The sequence below is a fragment of the Pungitius pungitius genome, chromosome 5 (genome assembly GCF_949316345.1).
Source record: "Pungitius pungitius chromosome 5, fPunPun2.1, whole genome shotgun sequence".
Taxonomy (NCBI): domain Eukaryota; kingdom Metazoa; phylum Chordata; class Actinopteri; order Perciformes; family Gasterosteidae; genus Pungitius; species Pungitius pungitius.
In genome coordinates, this window is record NC_084904.1 from 12,556,105 (window position 1) to 12,580,030 (window position 23,926).

The window sequence follows — 23,926 nt, forward strand, 5'->3', positions numbered from 1 at the left end:
GTACTGCAGCGACGGAGGGCTGCATCGAAAAAAGAAAAAATACTGCTCGTGCGTTGGCAATTACCTCTAATCCAATTCTGCAGTAAAAACATTTTTTCTTCCCTTAAAGCCAAAGTGAAGTCTGATGCGATGGGTAACTCTGAGCCCAGTTCCCTCTTCTCGACATAAAAGGATGGTAAGTAGCCTAATTAAATACTTTTCACGCGAAACATGCTGACTGTGTTAGAACTTTGAGTAAGAAAAAATGAATCTTAAATACACTGTTTTGCCAGTCTTAGGACTTAGAAGACAAGTTGTTCATTTATTTCAAATGATATCTCCAACTATCATAAGGGAAACTGGGGTACCTCATTTATTATTCATGAGTTTGTGATTCATTTTTTGGGTTGGTTTTTCTGAGGTTGCACTAAACTCAGTCTATATTCCTCCTGCAGAAGTCGAGAAATAGCTTCCATTAAGTGAAAGAAGGCACAGTAATGGCCATATGATATGGTTTCAGTTGCAGTTTCTTACCCTATTTTGTGGAATTTGATTCATTCGATATTATTATTATCATTATTATTAAAGGTGACAGTAATGCTACTGTCATTTTAGATGATCAAGTAGATCTGGGTTTAAAGCGGGGATTTAAAGTACATGCTGCATGAATATCGTCCATCAAAGTGGTTATTTTATTAATAATGGTCGCTGACTGAAGCTGATAGTTTACTTTTTCTCAACAAGGATGTACAGTGAAATCCTTTGCAGAGTTTCGGGTTATTGACTGTGCATGTAGTGCAATCCAGCCACCTGCCTGGGGCAGTTAAAGCACTCTGCACTGCCGCCAAAAAGAGGAGAGGATGGCGGAGCAGGCCACTGACTCATCCGTGAATTGCACCTCAAGAGGCAGTGAGCGATTGACAGGCACAAAGTCATTGAACTGGAAATCTGGGGAGAAGTGCTTTGTTTGCAATCGGAAGACCGCTGTAGTCCTGCTGCGTTGACACTGAATGTGACCCAATGAAAAAAAGTGAAAGCTAGTTGCAGTAATCATTCTTTTTTTTCACTTCTCATTGATTTCATTTTTTTTTTTTTTATGCCACTGTAATGATGAAACTACTACTGAGGAAACTCAGAATGCCTGTCATCTGCATTTAATAACATCTTCATCTCAAGCATCCACTGATCTGGAATTTTTATTCTAAGTTTATGCAGCACATTTTATATACTATTGTGTCGCTTTAAAGTACAAAGTGCGCTGTTCCAGTGACGATGTCCAAGATATGAGCTGCAGTTGTACGTTTTGGTGACGTGCGCAGGCAGGGAATGACCTGATGATGCACCACACTGTGGTGCTGGCACATTGGGTTTTGTATCTGCAGCCCCTGCATATTATGACAGCAATGAGTTCTGGGAAGGCAGCGATACCAAACGTTTACTCAAAAGATCAAACAGACACTGTAAAGGTGGGGTAGGACACGATTTCTATTCTCTCCAAAATCTGATCTTGTTTTCTGTTAGTATAACTTAAACATTTTACGATTTTAACAGTATCCAGTATGCACATTCTATGTCCTTTATCATTTCTATTGAAGACGGAACATTGACAACATTAATACCATCAGGGAAATTCTCTTTTCCTTGGCTAAGATGTGCTAAAGTCAATATTAACAATACTAACCCGTCAAGGTGTGGCAGACGCCAGCTTGCTGTAGCTGTTATATGAATCTGAATGACGTGCAAACAGCTTTATGAGGAGCTATGACTGAATGGTTTATGCACATTGAAAATGATTTTAAAATCATTTAACTAAATTCTCCACTTGCAGACTCATGTCCACTCTTCTGACGTTCTTTTGCCCTGCCCCCATTTATTCTATACTTCTCCTACCCCACCACCTCTCTCTCACCCTCTCCCTGCCCCACCACTCAGTCGGTAATGGCATCACTGCTTGATGAAATCTCCTAACGGACAACGTCCCGGGCTGGTTGTGCTTCTGCCTTCCAGATGAGGTCACGAATTCCCATTTTGATGGGATTACATGCGCCTCTGCCCACTTAAGAGATTGGACCTGCTCTTCCTGATGCTAATAAAACAAACCAGCCGCCAAGCCACTGTGCTTGTGCATGTCATTGAAAGGCAGGACCCTGCCAAGTCGCACCTGACTGAGATGAAATGTATTTGTGGATACTAAGGGACTGTTTCAATGAGAGGGAGAGAGAGAGAGAGAGAGAGAGAGAGAGAGAGAGAGAGAGAGAAGCCCTTAGCTACTCTCATTTTTGTGTCGGTCATTTTTTTGCATTTTGTAAGGATCAACTTATTGGCTACTGGACTGCACTCAGACAAAAATGCATTATTGATCTCCCTTCAACCTCTCGTAAAAAATATATAGTATGTGTCTCCTCTAGCATTTATGGGTCAAGCAACCTGAAATTCTAGGACCTACATTGATCGCTTTCTTCTTATTCTGACAACCTGCTTGTCCATACCATGTGTTCAACCACAATGAAGGGCTTAAATTGATTTAATTATGGTTTAACTTTGTCAGGTTGAGGGTGTTCATTACCACTGTCATTATCAACCTAACCCTTTTTTCAAACTAGTCATTAAGACTGTGCCACTTCTGGCTAATGAGTTGATGAAAAACAATGAAAGAGTGAGTTGAAGTGGGCTGAGCTGGTCAAACAAACTCTGGATATTAACATTACACATTTAAATCAATTTGGATGTGAGGCCAAAACCTCTGTGCAAATCTAATGTTCTAATGTTCATTCATGCATTAGGGATCAAGTGATACTTGATCCTGTGTTTTTTTAGTATTCCAAAGAGGTTGAAGGACAGACAAGAGGGGCACTATCCATCATAGTGACCGGGGTTTTGCCAGAACAAGGCTTATTTTCAGCCACCTCACATGGGTTGTGGCAACGCACTATATCACCTCTCAGCAATGGCCTGCAGGAAAATGTATGCTGCATCATTGAATAATAAATTGGTTGCCTTGGAAGTAGTTACCCAGTTTGATTGTGAATGCTGCCATTGCTATTGTCAGTGAGGCTGGTTGTCTCTGTGCTCAGATGTCCTCGGAGCTTCATCACCACAGAAAACAGGCCTCAACATAAATTTTAATGATTTAATGATGTGTCCTCTTTTACATATGTGGATATGTGCATACTCATTTTAAGTAAAAAATTATGTGTGATGGCTGACATGACATGATCCTGGATCGGTAAATAGCATCAGTTTAGTGACACTAAATGAACTCTGCTATGCTACTGGCTGGGTGTTATTATGGAATTCATAAAAAAGTGCAGTCGCTGGATAAGTGCCTCGCATAATAAGAAGCTACAATGTTCCGCTCTCAGAATTGTTTTGAGAAACCCTTTAATATTTATTTCAGATATATGAAGGATAGCAATCTAATGCAGTACAGATTATTACATGGGCAACTAATCATACAACTAATGACGCGTTAACTCCTTGCAATGTGCACTTCAGCAATGATCTAGTGAGCAATTGAGAAAAAGGCAAACAAAGATTTTGAATAAGCCGCCTTTAGGACGTCTTCGCCACCACCCAGGTAAATGGAGGTATCAAAATATGATCAGTCCATGTGTGAAGGAGTGTGCTCATAACCACAGGAGTCATCCAATGAGCCAAAAGGGATTAGGAGAGTCACCTTGAATCAGCAGTGTCATTTTGCCCGGTAAAATCGCATTATGAGAGCTGGAGCTGGCCCTGTGATTTGTGTCTTCCTGACAAGGCTTCAGTGTTCATTAGAGGCTGTGGTGAGCAGCTCCTAGACACACGGGAACCGCACACACTGGACAGCTCTGACCAGACCCCCCCCACACACACACTGGACAGCTCTGACCATCTCCAAAATACTCCAAGTATTCACTTTATCTTATCTTGAAATGTTTAATAGGCTCAAAATAAGATTTCTCTCATATAACTGACTAAATTCCTCAATTATTCAATTGTGTTTTCATAATGGTTGTGTTTCCGTATCATGACAAAGAATAACCAAGCTGTGAGCCTTTGGAGGCAATGCAATGATGGAACAGTGGATTTAAGGTTAAACACTCACATGAAACCATGTTACATCATTTGCACTGCTATTCTGGGATCTCCCTCCCATCGGCACCAACCTGCCAAGATAGAGAAGGGCTTCCCCATCCATGCTGTGAACGCACACTCACATGTGGGCCTGGCATGTTTAAGTGTGTAAAGGAGTCTCTCTGTATTTATTCATCTGTGCTTCTTACCAGTATGTGTGACCAATGCTGTGACTACACTACACTCAGAAGTAGTGATGTATATGTGGGGGTTTCTTTATGAGCCTGTGTCAGCGTTTGTGTGTATCTACATACCCACTGAAGGACCATTTCTCCTTACCTCCTTTCTCTGCCTGGATTAAATATGACAGCGCTGTTCCGGTTGGATCGTCACTCCCATTATAATAAACCAGGTCTTTATTGGGGGCAAATTGATTTTTGCGCAGGGCCTTGTTTATTAGCCTCGGCTCCACAAAACTGATCATGATTCAGCCGACTCAGCAAGTCCAAAAATCACGTGAAAATGTTATATTCATTTTGAATAAAATCAGAGAGCAATGCAGCAAGAGCCTTTTCTCTGACATCACTTCAAATGATTACAAAACCTGAGAGAGAATAATTAAAGAGGGTTTTTGCTGTCTATGGGGTGTCACCTGGTAGTCTGGGATAGTTATGACTGTGGCAGGGGAGAGATGAGCTACAAGCACTATCTGATGAATATCTCCCTTTTTCTTCCTTCCTGTTCTCTCTCATCTGAATCTGTCTGTCTCCCACACCCTACCCCCTCTACCTCTCAGCCTGTCCGATGATTGCCACCGTCATTGTGGTTTATCTCCTGTGGTGACTCCAGATACAAGAGTTTTCTTCCCTGCTGCATCTTGAGACACACTGATCTCACCATTCCTGCAATTTCCATCAGCGTTCGGCACCCCACTTGTCCCCCTTCCCTCTTTCTTCTGTTAGTAAGTATCCTTGAAGATCGACCAGTGGACCCACAATGGAGGACACTTACAATAACAGGACTTCCCTGGCTAAGGGGGCCAAGGACATAGTCAAGGAGGCCAAGCGGCATGCAACAAAGAAAGTCAGCAAGGTGGTGGACCGCGCCACAGACGAGTACTCATCCCACCACAACTACAACCGATTCCAGGATGAGGAGGACGAAGATGAGGATTTCTACCGGAACCCCCCGAGGCCGGACGCAGATGGCTACCACGAAAACGAGGAGGGCTCCAGCGATGCGACAGAAGGCCACGACGATGAAGATGAGATCTATGAGGGAGAGTACCAGGGGATCCCATCGGCAGGAGATAGGAAGCAAAGGGAGGGCCAAGTGGCACTCGGGCAACCGGCGTCAGACGCAAACAGGGACCGTAAGGGGCTGGAGCAGGAGAGGCAGGCCGACGAAGAGGAGCTGGCCCAACAGTACGAGCTGATCATCCAGGAGTGTGGTCACGGCAGATTCCAGTGGCAGCTGTTCCTGGTGCTCGGGCTGGCCCTCATGTCCGATGGCGTGGAGGTGTTCGTGGTGGGCTTTGTGCTGCCCAGCGCAGAGACGGACATGTGTGTGCCCAACTCCAGCTCGGGATGGCTCGGTAAGGGATCGGATTATTTCATCCTACTGTTTATTTAATTTTGGGGCAATAAAGTGCGCAAACACTTAACACTTGTAGAATGTAGATAGTGCTGTAGGTTCAATGGAGGACATTTGTAGACCAACCCTGGAATTTAGCATTGCTTTTGTTCCCATGACAAAGAGGCAATGGGATTATTCCCCCATTTTTGATAATACACACTCTGGCAAGTTTACAATACTTTTAGTTTGGCAAGAAAATCTTTCAAAATGTTAACTTGTGAAAACAATAGTCATAAGTTAAAGCTTAAGTTGGGCTATGGACAAACTGAAAGACGTTGCATGAGCGTTTCTACAATAAGGCTATTATGGCAGATTAATGGGCATGACGACCTTCTAGTTGGTGGGTTAGTGGAGTGAATCAAAGGGGTTACTACTTACTAACCGATTGTCCCCATGCTATTAAAAGCATCGTATGGATTTTAGGACCATGTTATTCCCAAGGAAACAACCTGATCACAAAACATGATAATTGATAAATAAGCAAGAAACACCGGTTAAATCATATTTATGGTGAAGTAGAGGGTTCTTTTTGTGACTGTTTCATCTTTTGCACTTAGATTTAAAGATAAAATATTGAGGCAGCAGTAGATCTAACTTATACTAGTACAATTAGACTAAAGGAAGGGCTCACGCTACTTTCTGTGCAATAGGATTTGTCTCTGCAAATAAGATCAGTTTTGTTTTTTCCTACTGAACTTGTCGCACGTTATCCTTAGTGTTTCGGTTGCTGCATCAGGATTAAGAAGGTGGCTAGTATTCCCTGTGGGCTGTTTGTTGAGCCGGAGTCCCAGCAGCCCTTATGGCTGCAGGTGAATAATCCATCACCAGAGAGCTGGGGCGGACTCACTGTGTCAGTACCAGAGTGGCGAGGACATTAATTCAGGCACACAGTCTTTAGATACTAACCGTCATGGTGAGACATGACGATATATCAACTGCTCCACAACAAATGATGCAAAATTGAATCAAGAGTGAAGTGGAACATCTGAAATACACCCAGGCGTGCATAAAATCTTTTCGCCATGTTTTTAAATTTTCATAGTTTTTATCGGACACTAAAGTGTGTTGCTCTATGTGGGATTGTCTCAAGATGTTGCACCTTCATATATCGGCCTCCTTCGCCGTACCTATGTAAACCAGGCAAAGTCCTGCGGGCATTCAGAGCTCTACGCTCTGCTTTTCTTCATTCGTGACTCCAACCTCACCCCTGGTCTCCCCCTCCCACCCACCATTCTCTATGTGCCTCCCTTTTCTTCTTCCATCCTCCACCCATTCTACTCGCCTTCTTCCTACCGATTGCCCCAAGGCTTTTCCCAACTGAGGTGAACGTGGTTGTTGTGTGTGTGTGTGTGTGAGTATAGACTACATGATTACCATGACCTTGTGTGTATCCATTTAGAGTTTTCCAGAGTAATCAAGCTTGATTACAGGCAACACAATAAAGTGAGTTGGTGTTTTACAGGTTCCGTGGCAATATTACATTGGTTTGAAGTGCGGAAATGAACAACAGCCAGTTTGGTCTGTGGGTGGATTTGTTTGGGATGCTCAAATTATTTGTGTATTTCACATGATAAGTTTCCTTTTAGCAAAGCAGGACAACTATATTCTTACTTTGCTGTGACTACCTGAAAATAAGATCATCATAGTGGTGTGGTGGGGGCAATAAAGCATTTCTCTTAGGGAGAACAGGGACTAGACTACCCACCCTTCAACAGACCAAGTAAACGTTTTAGCATGTTCAAATGACTTTAATTGTCAGGTTTAGCATACGGAAATTCAACTAGGGATCAATTCCTCGTTGCAGCTGCTATTGGGACCCTCATTGGTTCTTGCTGCACAAAAGTTGAATTGACCTTGAAAAGAAAACTTTTTTACCTGCATTACATCTTAATGTTTTGCATACTCGAGTCCGGAGTTTCCAATCTGCTTTCTGCTGTCTTTCTAAAACATTTACATATACAAATAACACTATTTTGGGAGGATAGATTACATAATAAAAAGACGGTTTCCTGTTGTAAACACTTTCAAAGTGCTGTGCTGTATGAAAGGAGAGAGCATAAAGGGTTGCATGTTTTCAATATAACACAAACCCAAATATTTATTTATATCTGAATTGGCTTTCACAACTGTAAAGCTCTAACCATGGCATTGTACCACTAATACAGTTAAAGTAAGTAATGCTTTCAAACTAAGGTCATGGGTGGTGAGGAGCAACCTCATAACTGACCTGCCAAACAGTTTTTAAGCATGGATTTGTCAGTAAGGAGGTTACATTAATGCATGTGAACGCGTGAGACCCAGTTTATTGGGTTCATATTTTTTTACATTTTCAAGGAAGCACTTGGCTGACTGATGGCTGGAAGTGGACCTGCCAAATTTATAGGAATAACAGGCAACAACTAATCTTTATCCAGCCAAAATATGTGTCTCTAAGCTAAATTAATATATTTAGGGATGCAATGCTTTCAATTTTGAAAATATCTATTTGGTGTTTGGTCTGGTCCACCTGTGTTGGATGCCATTCATTTTGTATTGTGCAGCTCCATTAACCAGACAGAGAAAGAAGCTGCACAGACTGAGGGGAGGTACGAAACTATTAGATAATTTTATAAGAATGGACAAATTGTCAGGGAAGCAGGAAGGAAAACAAGCCCCAAGAGATGCAATACATGTGATAAAAAGGGGGGAGGAGTGAAGGAGGAACAGCTGTGAAGCAGATAAATTGCCACCTTAGAGAGGAGTGATAGGGTGATCGATGTGGGTGGATGGGACCAGAGGGGTGGGAGTTTAGCGGTGTTCAGTACAACAACAATGTAGGGGAGAAGCTCAGCTATCATCTCAGCCACGGCAGACAATGGGAAAGCATCCCCCTATCATTACTTGTTTGTCCTCTTGGATGTCTGTTCTCTGCAGAAACCCCCCCTCATTTCTCTCTATGACTCCTAACTCAGCTCTCCTTGTTTCCCTTTAACCATCCATCTCTCCCGCCCTGCCATCGATACTTTCCCCCCTCCTTTCTTGTTTCCGCTCCACTTGGTCTTCTCTTCACCCTTACTACCCTGTCCTCCAATCTCCTGTACCTTTTTCATCTCTCCCTGGCTTTCCTTTGTCCCAGCATCTCTTCCCTGTCTCCTATTGAGACCCATCGGCAAAGTGCATCCCCCCTCTTTGCCCCCCCCCTCTCTTCCTCCCTGTGTGTTTGAACCAGCTGACAGGCTGTGCGTGGGGGCTGCTTGGATCAGGGGCAGCTGAGCATGGCTAAACTGCAGTAAGATTGCAACGTCACTGCAGAGTTTATACTACTTGAGTAGTGCAGCTCCATAGAATGTGTGCGTACGTCTGTGTGTGTGTGTGTGTGTGTGTGTGCGCGTGAATGGAAAAAAAACTGCTGCAGCCAGCAATTTCAGCCACAAGTAAAGCATGTCAAACAGCTCGCTCTTATCGGAGGCTCATAGCTTCACTGTATTTCATGGGCATTATCCACAGTCTTTAATGTAATGATGGTTGTATCATTACTGATGCTGAGTTAGTCATTTTAAACCCTGCACTGCTACCCCAACAAACAGGTTGCTTTAATATAGATTTCATTGAAATCCTGCCCACACTGATATGACTTAAATATGACAAAAAGCTTCTATCTCTTTTGCTGCGGAGGTGGCAGAAGTCCGGAGGCATGAATCCGATCAAACTGACACGATGTAGTACAAATGTGATTACACGCTGCTCAGTGTAAAGACGCGGATGACAGTGGAGCAAAGAGGAAACTAAGGCAAATAAATGGGAGGGAAGCACAGAGGATAAGAGAGGGGAACAGGAGCAGAGAGGGGAAACTAGGTGGGGAAGTGAGAAGCAGTCCAAGAAATTGGAAAGCAATGGGAGTGGACACAAGCTGAGAGAAATGGAGAAAAGGTCGGAAAGAGAGGCAAAAAAAAGAGCGAAGGAGAAGGGACAAGAGAAGGAAATCAAATAAAATCAAATTTGTAATGAAGCGATTGACACAAAGACGGAAAACAGAGGGAAGGTGAAGGGAAAATATCTAGCTGGGAGGGGTTCCACTGCGGCGTTGAGGCACACACCAGGCACGCTGTGATGGTATCCTCATTAGGAATAAATCAGGGCGAGTGTTTTGAGCAATGCTGAAGCAGTTTGTAGCGCTATGAGCAAAGAGCATCAAAGCATGAAATCAGGGACGAGGTCGTGATGCAGCTCAGCACTCCCACGGCTCTCAGGGGTTCCTGTGGATTGAAAGGACAGGAAAGGCTGCACCAGGGCCTTCCTCTACCTCCTCTCCTCTTGCTCAATCTCTCACCCTAGAAATTGAAATTACTGCACATTCTTCCCTATGGTTACTTTCTTTCTTTCTTTGGCCACCCCACCCTTCATTCATCTGCTTGATTTAGTCCTTGCTCCTGTTTGTATCTACATCTATAGATCTCCTCTCCTTCTTGTTTGTTACCCAATGACCCAAAAGATTTGACATTGTTGGTGGCAGTATTTTACTCTGTATATATGTGTTTGTTTCCTTCTTGGATTTGTCTCGTGTTTAGACGGAGCCTGGGATTTTGCTGAATATTAACCGTTCCTGGAGATGTGTTTTGACATCTCTTCATAGTGTCATGGGGCGAAACCTTCCTGGAGGTCTCCTGACACACTGTCATTTTCTGATGGTGCTCAGAGTATGTGGGTCATCAAGTCCAGCGTTCAGTTGCATTTCAAGCTCCAACGGATGAAACGTCTTCACCAGTTGGTATTCATTAGAGGAGTTTTGCATCTATAACGTGTCATCAGTTTTTTTTTTTAGAAAAGAAACATTCTTCCTGGAAAGCTTTTACATTTCATCCCTCTGCAGTTTGATCTCAAAATCTATTGAGGGTATCCTACTTAATCCACAAGCCAAAGAAACCTTCCCGCACAGTCCAACTAAAGCAATGACTAGACAGGACTGGGTGATAGCACTCAGAGAAGGAGTTCAACTAAAGAAGTGACAACTTGGTGTCCGATGGTATCAATGCCACTGTGTTCAGTAGCAGGGTCCAGTCTGAGAATCGGTCTAATGAAATGTTGAGACATTTCATGGGTGATCGTGTTATACTGTTCAATTGAGGCAGGTTGCTGAACACAATGTTCACCATCAGAGAGTAAATATTAGGACCAAGAGAAATACACCTTCTCTCTCTCTCTCTCTCTCTCTCTCTTTGTATCGATATTATATTATGGGAGTTAAATTTGTGAGCAGACCCATCATTTCTTTAATCCAAACCTAAACTTGTTTAAATCTAAGCTCAAGGTGGTCACGTTCCTAATTCCTCGGTTGCCTTTAACCTTTGAGTTTTTTTTGTTGATGTCTAAAAATGATGATGATGTTGACTATATTGAAAACAGCAAAACAGAACGGCTAACTCCAATTAGCAGTTTGATAAAATAGGTTTCTAAAGAATGTCCCATGTATCCATTCCATTAAAAGGCTTTTTAATAACCTACAATGTTGCAGTGTACTAACTGCTTGGTATCATTTGAAGAGCTTACAGATGATGTGACTCCATCACTATGAGAACACGCTAAAGGTAAAGCGTGACTCATACTCAAATGATAAAGAAATTCCTCTTTGGGTAAAAGACAGAGCATAATCTTCTCACATGACTAGTGCCATCTTTACTGCCTTTTGGTCTTTTGTTAATGAGAGACATAATGGCATTATGAGACATTTTCAGATTATATTACCCTTCAGTACAACACTCTCCTTTTCCCTAGTGCGTGGACTGCTGACATCGTACCCTGAGATATGCATCCTACTGTCTTGTGATGGATGTAGTCCTTTAGCCAACAGTTTTATTCCTTTTTAAGGGCGTTTAATTAACAGAAATCAGAGGTTATTCATCTTCGTTTGTCTTTTTGTGCTAGTATCTCTTAAAAAACAAAACTATTTAATGTTTGTAATGAAAGTGGAGTGCTAAATGAAAAGGCCTTTGGGGGTTTGGATGCATGATGGTAAAAATGGCTGGCCAGTAGGTGTTTCCCTATACACCATACATCTAGCCTCTCCTTAATGAGGCAAGAGTGAACTGTGCATAGACTGAAGACAGTTAAATTTAGAATTGAATTCATGGTCCCTTCAGGCCAGTATCTAGATGCCTGCCAAATGGGACAGATAGACATGGCTTGACCCCTGAAGCGAGAGAGTCAAACAGATATCTATTCACAGCGGAGCAGAAGAGACCTGATTGCCGACATTAACGAGAAGAAATGCATTAAGATTAGTGTAATGGCTTGAGCAAAGTGTCCCTAAGGCCAAGCCATATCATTCCGTATAAGACTTCAACTTTCACATTTTCTTCTTTGGTTCTGGCATTATGAATATACATGTACATATCCTCTCTATAAGTCAGGTGTACATGGTACCTATGGTATCTATTAAGTAGTGAGACAAATACAGTTGGAGTTGCTTTTGGCACCAAACTGTATACCCATGGAGGCTGCTATACACACACTGCCACATACTACGTAGAATAAAACAGGCATAATAGGCTCCGCTGTCCAGAGCCGAATCATGGAGATCAGGCAGGGAGATCAATGTATTTTGTTGGAGCATCGATCCTGTTTGGGATGAGACAGATTAAAAGAGAGCACAGGGACTCTGTAGTCTCCCCGCATTACTGTTCACATTTGTCTCCCCATTGATCAGAGGTTTCAGTCTTTTACACACTGTATTTACTTGCTAACGTGAGTTACCGGATTTGAGCTTTTTCCGATTGAGTATCAGGTTCATTGTTAGTAGTTGGTGAATCAATTTTCTGTCTATTTTCTAGCTTATTAAAAAACTAAACATTCATTCAACATAACTTCCACGGAGGCGCAAACCTTCTCCATATCTTAATCCGACACCTCACCATTCGCTAGTGGAGGCACATTTAAAAGACTTTATTCCTATGACCCTTTAGTTAGGTGGTCCCCAGTGACCCGACTGATGCTCTGTATCTGCTGGAAGTCTACAGAGACGACTGTTTGCTAAGTGTTTCTTAAGCTGATAACACGACAATGCTGCGTTCACAGCTTGTTTCCGCTGCTCCGCCAGGAAATCAATTATTGCAGGTTTGTCAGGATAATAGAGCAAATAATAATTGTGAAAAAAAAGATTTGCACCATCACAGATCAAACCTCATAAGAGGACTGGATCTAAAATCAAGCATTAGTGACCAATGAGATAGTCTTATAATATGTTTGTGCCCTCAAAAATAACAAAACATACAACCTCATGCAAACATATTCACACAGGGGTACATGGTAATGTGTGAAGTAAGTAAGAGGACATTAAGACCTGACTCTTGTCTCCCCTTCTGTTTCCAGGCAGTGTCGTTTACTTGGGGATGATGGTCGGGGCGTTTTTCTGGGGAGGCATGTCTGACAAAGTGGGCCGCAGACAGTGCCTCCTCATTTGCATGTCCACAAATGGCTTCTTCGCCTTCCTGTCGTCTTTTGTCCAGGGATACGGCGTCTTCCTCCTCTGCCGTCTCGTAGCAGGCTTTGGGTAAGTCTGCTAGAGTCCAGGTCATTTCAGGGAGTGACCAAGTCGGCAAGAAAAGAAAAGTCCTTAAATAAACCTTCAATACCACTCTCAATACTTGAGAGTTGTTGAAAATAAAGATTGTACCTGAGACCGACCCGATTCTGTCATTTTCTTACTACATAAAGCGGTGTGGACAGGGATTTATTACATCCTGTTCCTTGACAGCGTTACTGTTTCTTTAAAGGCTAATTCCGTAATGCCTCTGCACCCCTCTCCCCTGAGACATCCAGAGTAATTGAAAAGGCTGACCAAGATGCCGATGCGACCTGTGCCTCTGAATTATGAGGAACTGGCACTCAGTATTGAGGTTTAAGATTTTTTTTTTTCTTGCTACGTCTTCTGTGATGTATTGGGAATGAACCTGCAGTTTAAATTAAAAAAACACTGATGAACAAGATGAAATTAGGCATTTTTCATTTCATCAAATTACAATATCTTTGGCCATGTTAGATTTGCTCTTCTTGGACAGAAGGAAGAAAACAGGCCAATGCTGCAACAATGTGAAATATGTGAAAATATTTAGCTAGGTTTCTGTTCTAATTTCACATATCTTCCCACTAACTTTCCCATTGTCTTTGCTTTTTGCAGGATAGGAGGTGCGGTGCCCATTGTGTTCTCTTTCTTTTCAGAGGTGTTGTCTAGGGAGAAAAGAGGAGAACACCTCAGCTGGTTGTGTATGTTCTGGATGATCGGAGAGATCTATGCATCTGCTATGGCTTGGGCCATCATACCACACTATGGTGAGTTGGGTTCACTGTATGGTAATGTACATCGATAATGGGATTGTGCTTTTCCAAAAGAAAAAAGGCAGATTCTGGGTTGTGTAAAAGTTATACCCATTGAAGACTGTAACAGGATTTATTTTGGCAGCTTTGCAATGTGACTTTAAGCTAAACAAAATGTACAAAGGGTAGGTTTTTATTTTCACTGCCACAGGAATCAATCCCCCGATAGCCCTGAGTGGCTGCAGGCTGCGAGAGGCAGAGGTTAATAGATTTAAGTATGCATGGGCTCCATGGAGCAGAAGCTAGCTGATGTGGCGAGGGTGAGCCTTTGGGGGAGAGAAAGCTGAGATTTATGAAATGACCACATTAGGTTTCAGCTGCAAACACAGAAACAAAATGAAGGGAACAAGCCTTCCTTCTCTCCTCTTCTTCCACTTGTATTCTTTTCACTAGCAGCGTGCTTTTTTAACTTCTTTCCTTTCACGGCCTCCCCACCCCGGTCCTCCTGCTTTGTACTCTGCCCCTCTCTCTGTCTAACTCTGTCCTTCCCTTTATTACCTCTCCGTTCTCTCTCTGTTCTCTGTCTCCACAAAGTGTTCTTCTTGATCAAACATAATTAGGTTTTTCTCCTTGCTCTGATAGGACAAAGCTACAGCTAGAGGTGATTAATGGCCAGACCATGCTGTAGCCACCCTGTGACGTCATTGAGGGAGGGACAGTGTGTGTGTGCGTGTGTGCGTGTGTGTGTGGTTGGTTGCAAGTTGCATGGATGATGTTTTACTGGGCTGCAGGCACATACAGGTCTTTTGGAAGGGTAAAATGCAGAGAGTAACGGCTGACATTGCAAGAGGTCAGCTGTGTTAATATATACACATGCGATGAAGGACAACTCCGTTTTTATAAATTGCTATTATGTTACTGATGAAGATATAATGATAAAGACTTAGTGGCTTTACAGAAGCACGCCGGTTTCAGACAACCCAATTTTTGAGAACAATACTCTGCTGTCAGATCTTCTGAGATTGTATTGAAGGGACAGTAGTAGTCTTACTGCTCTTATCCTCTCTGGCACTCACGACCAATCCGCCTCTCTTTCTCTCAGAGGGAACTACGTGTCTTGCATACATACTCCAACGCTCAGTGGATTTTATGTGTTCCTTAAGTGCTGCAGTGGCTGCAGCCAATGGCCTTACGGTATGTTGGCCAAAAGGGGGGAGTGAGAGGAGTTTACCTTCTACAAAGAAAGCCCACCACAAGAGGGTAACCTCGTTAGGATGTGCTAAAATCTACAGATTAAATAGCCCACATATCTATCTATCTATCTATCTATCTATCTATCTATCTATCTATCTATCTATCTATCTATCTATCTATCTATCTATCTATCTATCTATCTATCTATCTATCTATCTATCTATCTATCTATCTATCCATGCATATTTATCTATCTACTGTATCTAGATCTGGGAATGGAGTAAAACTGCTGAGTCAGTCACCCATAGACTTAGTCAATTATGTACATAATCCCTGTAATGAGATTTCCAATGGCATGGTGAAACACTAACCCTGAGGGGCAGGAAGCCTCGCTACATTTTTGTAGAAAAGGCAATCACTGCTGAACAACTCCTTCCCTTTCTTTATCTGTTACGCTGTCTCTTTCTGTCTCTTTTTTTCTTTACTTCTCTCTCACTCTGAGTCACTCCAGACGTACATATACACACGCACATGCACACACACACACACACACGCACACACATGAGAGAGACGGAAAAAATGAAAAGAGTACACGCAGGCGATACATTGTCTACAAAACCCATTATTCCTGCCCAACCAAAGACACCAGGAGAGTGGAAGTCTTTGCTTATTTACTTCTGCAGTTTTCTATTTATTTTACCTTTTTTTATTTCAGTGACTTTACTTCTTTTTACTGAGGTCTTTCATCTCTCTGGTCTCATCTAGGATGCATTTGTACCACTTATATACACCCACCCTCCTTTGAAAATTGAGGTTTTTAGTAGTTGATATGCTTTGCTTTGAAAGCTGGATTTTAATATGCTGTGAGATTAATTCCAAGTAGCTTTTTCTGGCATTACCATTAGCTTCAACCTTCCAACCCCCAGACTCCCCTCCTACGCGTGTTGATGGATAATGGTACGGTTCCCTTTGGAGCGGCATCTCCATGAAGCACGATCTCTAGAGAAACGTGGGAGGTCACGACTGACACATCAACCCCTTGCTGTGCTTCAAACCAAAAAATAAAATAAAGTGATTTGGTATGGTGGTAGAATACTTCATCTCTTCTGAGTTACAATCATGAGAATTCCTTGATTTAAATTATTACAGATTACACATTAAATGTAAAAATTCCATATCCAGAGAAAACACATTTTCACAATTTTATTAATTTAACACCCTATTTAGGGAAAAAGAAAGACCGGTGAATATGTTTTGTGCTTGTGCCTCTTTAGTTATTTCTTACTGTACATTTTCTTTATTTCATATTCTGATCTCCCTTTGCCACTGAACGGTTTACAAAATCATGCAGATCATTTTTGCATCAGGAATAGGAAAATATATGTGGTACAATTTCTCGTGTATGTTTATTTATGTGTGGGTGGGAGTTTAGCATTATGACACCATGTTAGCCGTATAAGTGTCATCTGCATATGGTAATTCATGATTCATGTGATTCATTTTTCTGCTTTTTTGTGTGTAAATGTGTTCATCTCCTGCTTTTGAGGGAGTGTACATGAGTGTGTGTTCGCGTTACAATGATTAATGAGTCTGGGAGAGTGCTTGCGGGCTGTGATCAGGTGCAACGAGATTTAACTTAGCAGAAAACACTCAATTCTTTTTCTACACATTCAATTAACCCGTCCCTGTGCACTCCTCTGCAGAGCCATTCATCTCAGAGCCTGCACGCCGCTCTGCTCCGGCTGTCGAGCGCTCTCATTGGGCCGACTTTTATTTACAGCCCCTTTGTGTTGCCAGTTTCACACAATTCTCATACAGGATCAGCTTTTCCGATCAAGTGGCTGCCATAAAGATAGACTACAGTAAATTCCTTCATGTCCCTGTGGCCGGGAGGTTGCTTGAATACATACATTGAGTATTGTGGTCTGGTCTGATAACCAAGGATGACAAGAAAGGGATGAGAAGAAGGGTTAACAGTCATTTTGTTAGCAGAAAAAAATATTCAGGATCACTTGCACCAACATATATACCAACACTCATCTATATTGGTAAAAGATGACATACCATGTGAGAGATGAAGCAAATCATATGAATGGATATTCATCATAACGTTACCCACAATTGAAACATTGTTTGCAAGCTAATGTAAATCAAGTCATGTTTCCACAAAGTATTTTAATGCGTTTACTTGTTATTTTTCCATGTCATCCATCTGATTGTGTTTGATGCCACTTTTCACAGGTTGGAGCTTCAGTATGGGTTCAGCGTACCAGTTTCACAGCTGGAGGGTGTTTGTGGTGGTGTGTGCGCTGCCTTGTGTGGGTGCTGTGGTGGCCCTTACCTTCATGCCTGAAAGTCCCCGGTTCTACCTTGAGGTAATGCTATTTTCATTAAATATTCAGTAATCAGCAATCTTCAAGAATGCGGCCTCATTTCTCTGTGTTTCATTGTCAGCTTTGGTAGTGCACGATAAAAAAAGGGGAAATAGAGACCCGTTAGGCATTTACCAAACACAATGAGTCATCTGAAACACTTGGAGGAGGACGTGCTCCGTGACACAAAAAAAAATCGAAGGAATATATATTTATTTACAATTCATACGACTGTGGATGTGTTGGTGTCAAAAAGTAAGTGAGACCAGTGCTGCTCCTGTGAATGCATCTCCTCCCTTTCTCCTTCCCACCCTGCTGTCAGGTGGGGAAGCACGACGAAGCATGGATGATCCTCAAACAGATCCACGACACCAACATGAGAGCGCGTGGGCAGCCGGAGAAAGTCTTCACCGTGAGTGTTTGTCTCTGCTGGGTGCCGTCTTGGCTGCGTTTTCCCCGGTGCTTAAGGAAGCAAAGAGGCTTATGTTCTGCCACCGCTGGGACAGGTTTTAATGCTCTCGCAGTGCAGGATCATATCTGAATTATGAAGGTTCTGAAAGCTGTTTTGTGTCGTTCAGGCTTATTTGCTTCGTGAGGAGCACTTGTGGGAAAGCCTCTTAGTCAACACGTTTCTCGGATTGATCATACACCGTAGTACATTCGTTTTTTATCGCAGTAATCATGTGCGTTCTATCGTGGGTCACGACAGAGATAAACAGATAGAAACGTGAAAAAAACGTGATACAACATCGCAATGTTGGTAACGAAATCAGTGACGTCAAGCAACGAATGTTGAATACATTGATCACACTGAGATTTTCATTAGATTTCTTCATTATTTTCTCAGGTAAACAGGATCAAAATACCCAAACAGCTGGATGAACTGGTGGAAATGGATTCAGAGTCTGGGAACCGAGTTTCCAAGTTTTTCTTCCGGATAAAGACAGAAATTTACGGGGTAAATGATGTCTTTCGGTTTGATTGCGGCAGAAAACAACACTGCTTCAATCCCCAAAATGAGTCTGTTGAGTGTGACAAGTCTGTTATGTCTCTTTAGATCTATCAGAATGTCATGAAGTGCTTCAACTACCCCATGCGAGAAAATATGATGCGACTAGCCATAGTGTGGTTCACACTATCCTTCGGGTGAGCTTTCTCTTGATGTCATTTGTTTCACAGAAAGGCCAAACGGCGTTGGATGTTTCTTGTCAGACGACAGCACGAGGCAGTCAGTCTCCTGGACAAATTACATGTCTGTCATCTTGATTTCTCTGCAGTGCAGAAGTTGTACGTCATCAAAATCAATCACAGAGATCAATACTGGTCCATAGAAGAGACCGGAGTAAAATCAGCCCGAGAGACAACAAACAGAAACTACAAGTCGTGTCTCCTTATCAACTGCATCTGTCTATGTCAGGTTATGATGTGGGATCCTAATAAGTCAGAATCCATCTGGTTTCAGGTATTATGGGCTGTCAGTCTGGTTTCCTGATGTCATCAAACACCTTCAGGCGGACGACTATGCATCCAAAGTGAAGGTACACACTAATGAACGCATTGAAGACTTCACCTTCAACTTCACCCTGGAGAACCAGATACACAAAAATGGCCTCTTCATCAACGACCGGTAGGACACGTCAACTTACTAGTGGATGCATGGACTATTTTACCACGTGGAGTATTTAAAGCAGAACGTAACTGTGCTGCTTCAGATTCATCAGTATGAAGCTGAGGTCCGTGACGTTCATTGACTCTACCTTTCGCAACTGCTACTTTGAGGACGTCAAGTCGGTGGGCTCCTTCTTCCGTAACTGTACTTTTATTGATGCTTTCTTCTTTAACACAGGTGAGATACAATTATTCTTACTTTAACATGATTAAATGGCTAGAGTGATACGTCTTGTCAATTATTATTCAGATTGATATAATCATCTTGTCATGTTGAAAAATAATACTTTGATTTCTATTAATAAGGAAGGATTTTCTTTTACACCACAGACCTCCTCACTATTCTTTCATTTTTTTATTGCAAATATACAACAATTAAATAAAAACATGCAAACAACAAATAACACTGTCATAATAAAAGAAACACAGGCAATAAGATGATGGGAACAGACTGGAATACAGGATAGAAGCACAGACAAAATCCCATTTGTTGAAAGACAAGAATAAACTGCATTGTTACCTCTGTTGTTTTATTCTTTGGGCAGACATTGATGAATCTAAGTTGGTAGATGGCACAGAGGTGGTCAACAGCACATTCACCCACAACAAGAAAGGATGCCAGATGACATTTGATGACGACTACAGCGCCTACTGGGTATACTTCATCAACTTCCTGGGGACGCTGGCCGTTCTGCCCGGCAACATTGTCTCCGCCCTTCTCATGGACAAAATTGGGCGTCTGTCCATGTTAGGTAAGAAAGGAGGTTCATGTTTGTGTGTGCACTTGAGTAATTGGGTTTCACGTCGACTGTGGGATGATTCATAACAAGGCTATCCATCACTGGGTATGAGAGGTAATTTCGATTAGGCCCCTATGATTCATTTGATTCATTACTCAAAAGAATGTCAATTGTGTTAACCCCCGCTCCTTCTCTTTGTGCTCTGCGTGCAACTTGAATGCACATCAGGCGGCTCGATGGTCCTCTCAGGCATCAGCTGTTTCTTTTTGTGGTTTGGCACCAGCGAGTCCATGATGATTTTTATGTTGTGCCTTTACAACGGTCTGAGCATCTCTGCCTGGAATTCCCTTGATGTGATCACGACTGAGTCGTTCCCGACTTCCAGGAGGTGAGTACGTACTGACTTACAAGGGTTTAGCATATAGTGGAAAGAGATAAAAACACAGGAGAATTTCTGTCAACTGTAATACATTTATCTCTTCTCATCTTTTACCTCCTCCTTACCCGGATTCTTCTCTCCGCAGAGGAACTGGCTTTGGGTTCTGCAACGCTCTGTGCAAACTGGCTGCAGTCTTGGGAAACCTGATTTTTGGCTCTCTGGTTGGCATCACGAAGGCCATCCCCATCCTCATGGCCTCGTCTGTGCTCGTCGGGGGAGGACTGGTTGCACTCCGGTTGCCTGACACCAAGGCCAACGTCCTCATGTAACACCGGCCTGCCCCTTCATGAGTTGGGACGAAACCTTGATTAAACCCGGGTGAAGCTGAGAGGAATCCCAGGGAGCGTTGAGCATGGAGTCCAAACGGCTTGGTTCACATCTTACTCACATTTGGCTATTGTACCTTAGGTAAAGCTGGATAGCAACTCACCTTTCTCACAGTGTGTTATAATTTGAACATGCAGGACACGTCCAAATAATTAGATACCTCGTTATTCAATAATATGCTCAGCCTTTTTGTGTGAATGTACTGTCTTCAGATCTCACGTTACAGAGCTGAAAGTTTGCACTGGTTTTGCTGCTGTAACTTTAGGGAAGTTTTGTTTTGATTGCCCCTTCCAGCCGTAGCCATAGGTCTGAGTGGATCCCTGCTTAGTTAGAGCTCAAGGCTTTTAATATTGATGTAGTCCTATTACGGCTAGCCAGATGGGGGGGAAAAAATGGGAAAACAAGCTGTAATGAGCACAGCCAACCTTCTGTGTGACAACGTAGGGAATACGTGATCAGACAGAGCGGACATATTACACATCTGCATGACAGCTGGCTTTCCCACCACACACGTACACAGGACACGTTGTAGACATTATGCAGGAAGGCAACTTGAAAATCAACAAAAAAAGAAAAACCTCAACAGATATTGTTTATGCGCAAATACCAGATTAAAAAAATAATAGATTTGTACTCACATCTACCTAGGCGTTTTTTATTTTCTACTCCGGCACCCTACAGGACACAATGCTGAATTTTCCTCGACATGACATTTGCTCAGACATTTTCAACCTTTTCAACATAGATAATTCACGTATGAAGCCAAGCCCTTTGCATTACCAGACCAACAATCTAAAGGCCATTTTGAATAAATTGTATTTTCTTGTACCAGTAGTTCTATGGTATGTTGAATTTGAGGCTGCTGAATATTTTCTGCTTATTGTTTCGGCGTTTGTGGTAGTTGGAATGATGACTTATTCATTTTATCCAAATGATGTTCCTCCAAGTCTCCATCCATGTGTTGTATTGTTGTGCAAAGGCTCTCTGAGCCGCTCTCCTTCTAATTTAGTTTTGAGTTGTATCTTCCGTGTAGCAGTAGCTTTGACAGTGACACGTCATGCTATTTCCTTTTAAAATACTGAATGGCCTTTTTTTTTAAATGTGCCTCTCCATAACTGGAGCAGTCTGTCCATAGTCATGTGATGTCCAAAGGTCATAAAACGCAGACAGAAACTGAAGGAGATAAATAGATGAAATATTGATGCCATTTTTGTGAGTGGAGCATAAATGTGAGACGGAATATTCACAAGATGGCAAATTCGTTTTGTCAGACCTCCTGATCTCTTTTGTCAGACATCCCTAATTATTATTCGTCTAAATTGTCTATTTGTGAAACAAAAAGAAAACTGGAAGATGAATTTGAGGTTTGTTCTTTATTGTTTCACAATATTTTGAAAAATTGTAATTGTTTTTTCATTGCTTTAGACATTATCTAATGGAACACTTCAGTTGCTCAAAGTCTTGTTACTTTGTGCTCATGGATTGTGCTTTTTCTTTTACTTCCGGCCAGTCCTCCTGCTTTTCTCTGTATTTGTGTAATCTGTGATCGCAGCGTGGACAATTTACCCTTGTGTGCAGTTGGCTCTTTCAAGGCTACTTGTCAAAACAACAAACAGAAAAGCTTCCAAAATGGTACTGTATATGTGCATCCATGCAGTTAATCCGACTTGTTCTGAAATTTAGTCAAATCAGCTGGAAGAACATTTTAAATTGTGCAGCTATTGCACAACATGTATGTTTTGACTGTGAGTGTTAAGTACAAAAAATAATAATACATATTCTAAATGCACTGATATAAAAAGTGATGACTTTGCCCAGTGTCAATCCAACGCTGCGTCTGCGAGGATATTAGAAGGATTGACATGCTTCTCAAGAAGTTGAAACCTCAAAAGCAGATCTTTCTGTTGTGTCATATTGGAGAGACATTTCATTGGCAGTTATGTTTGGAGGTATTGCTTGTATGTACTCTATTAATGTGGGTGTGGGTGTGTCTGCGTGTATATGTGTGTATAAGAGACAGTACTGGATGTGTGTGTGGGCCTGCGTATGTCTGAGTGTAAATAATGTAAATATCAAAGCTGGTATCGGTTGACGTCTGGTTATAAGCTCAATTATCGACTCGTGTGTCCCCTGCGTTCTCATTGCAATAAGTCCATCTACTGTGGCTTTGTTGTATATCCGTGTGTATACCTGGTTTCAAGCCCCTACTCACCTGCTACTCTGTGTGTGTGTGTGAGTGTGTGTGCACAAACTTGCATGTATGTAAGACAACTTCTGTTATTTTATGGTCAACTTTGTGTTCTTACTGTAAATTCATCTGGCAGAAAATAATGGCAATATTGAGATTTTTGTTGAAGAAAAATGTGAATGTATCACTCTTGTAAGTTATGTTAATCCATTTATGGAGATAATCAAATGTATGTGGAGAATAGAGTTGTGTATATTATTGTGAAGGGCCTGCCAGTCGTAGGACGACTGAGTGTATGTTCAGAGGTCCATAAGTGTGAAAATATGTGAAGAGTTATTTGCCAAATGATGCCCTGTGAATAATGTTAGAAACTGGAAAGGCAGGGGTTGCATACTGTGCTGCTTTTGAACATATATACATTAAAAGCTATGTTCTCTACCACATTATGCTTTGCTTTTATTTAACAAACTTTATCTTAAACCTCAGAACAAAACCAATCTCCATAATCCTACATTACTGCTCTTATCCATCTGTGCAGACGTTTTCACGAGCTTGTTCATTTTGCATTTGTAATTATTTCAAGTAGCTTATTTTTTATCTGGTCATGGATACTGTCATATATTTAGGAAACCACACATAGAACATAAACATACAAGATCAAGTTTCTCTGATCAAAATAAAAAAGTGTATGTAAACTTAATGGAGGTAAAAATGTTCCTTTTTTGTCCCCCCAAAAAATGATAGTGGTATTTATTCAACTATATTATTTATTCGACCCGTACGTAGTCCTCCTGGACGTTATTGAGACAGACAATCTCATTTGTGTGTGTGTTTTTTATAGGTAGTTGTGAGTAGAGAAACACACTGTTCCCTTGCAATCATTTCAAACCGATGGTGCCACCTAGTGAATGTTATTGAAATGATAATTCTATCTGCAAAACAGAATACTTATATTCCATATATTTTCATGTTATCACCTGCTGCCTGCATTGTTGTGTTTTGCCCAACACGAATGAAGACATACATAACATATATTGGT

General features: G+C 41.9%; 1 protein-coding gene across 1 annotated transcript; it reads left to right on the top strand.

Moving 5' to 3' along the window:
• On the top strand, positions 1–23,330 carry sv2ca (synaptic vesicle glycoprotein 2Ca). The gene is made up of 13 exons (XM_037483180.2): positions 1–175; positions 4,832–5,629; positions 13,015–13,195; positions 13,823–13,974; positions 17,395–17,528; positions 17,848–17,937; positions 18,373–18,483; positions 18,583–18,671; positions 18,988–19,152; positions 19,238–19,371; positions 19,739–19,945; positions 20,162–20,321; positions 20,458–23,330. The coding sequence occupies exons 2-13, from the start codon at positions 5,032–5,034 to the stop codon at positions 20,639–20,641; spliced, it is 2,205 nt and encodes a 734-aa protein (XP_037339077.1). The 5' UTR covers positions 1–175; positions 4,832–5,031; the 3' UTR covers positions 20,642–23,330.
• Positions 23,331–23,926: the final 596 nt, after the last annotated feature.

Excerpts from the sequence above, each read along its gene's own strand:
- sv2ca (XM_037483180.2), top strand. The coding sequence starts at position 5,032 with ATGGAGGACACTTACAATAACAGGACTTCCCTGGCTAAGGGGGCCAAG. Across the intron at positions 13,975-17,394 it reads GGCCATCATACCACACTATG|GTTGGAGCTTCAGTATGGGT; the intron begins GTGAGTTGGGTT and ends CACTTTTCACAG. Across the intron at positions 17,938-18,372 it reads AGCCGGAGAAAGTCTTCACC|GTAAACAGGATCAAAATACC; the intron begins GTGAGTGTTTGT and ends TTATTTTCTCAG.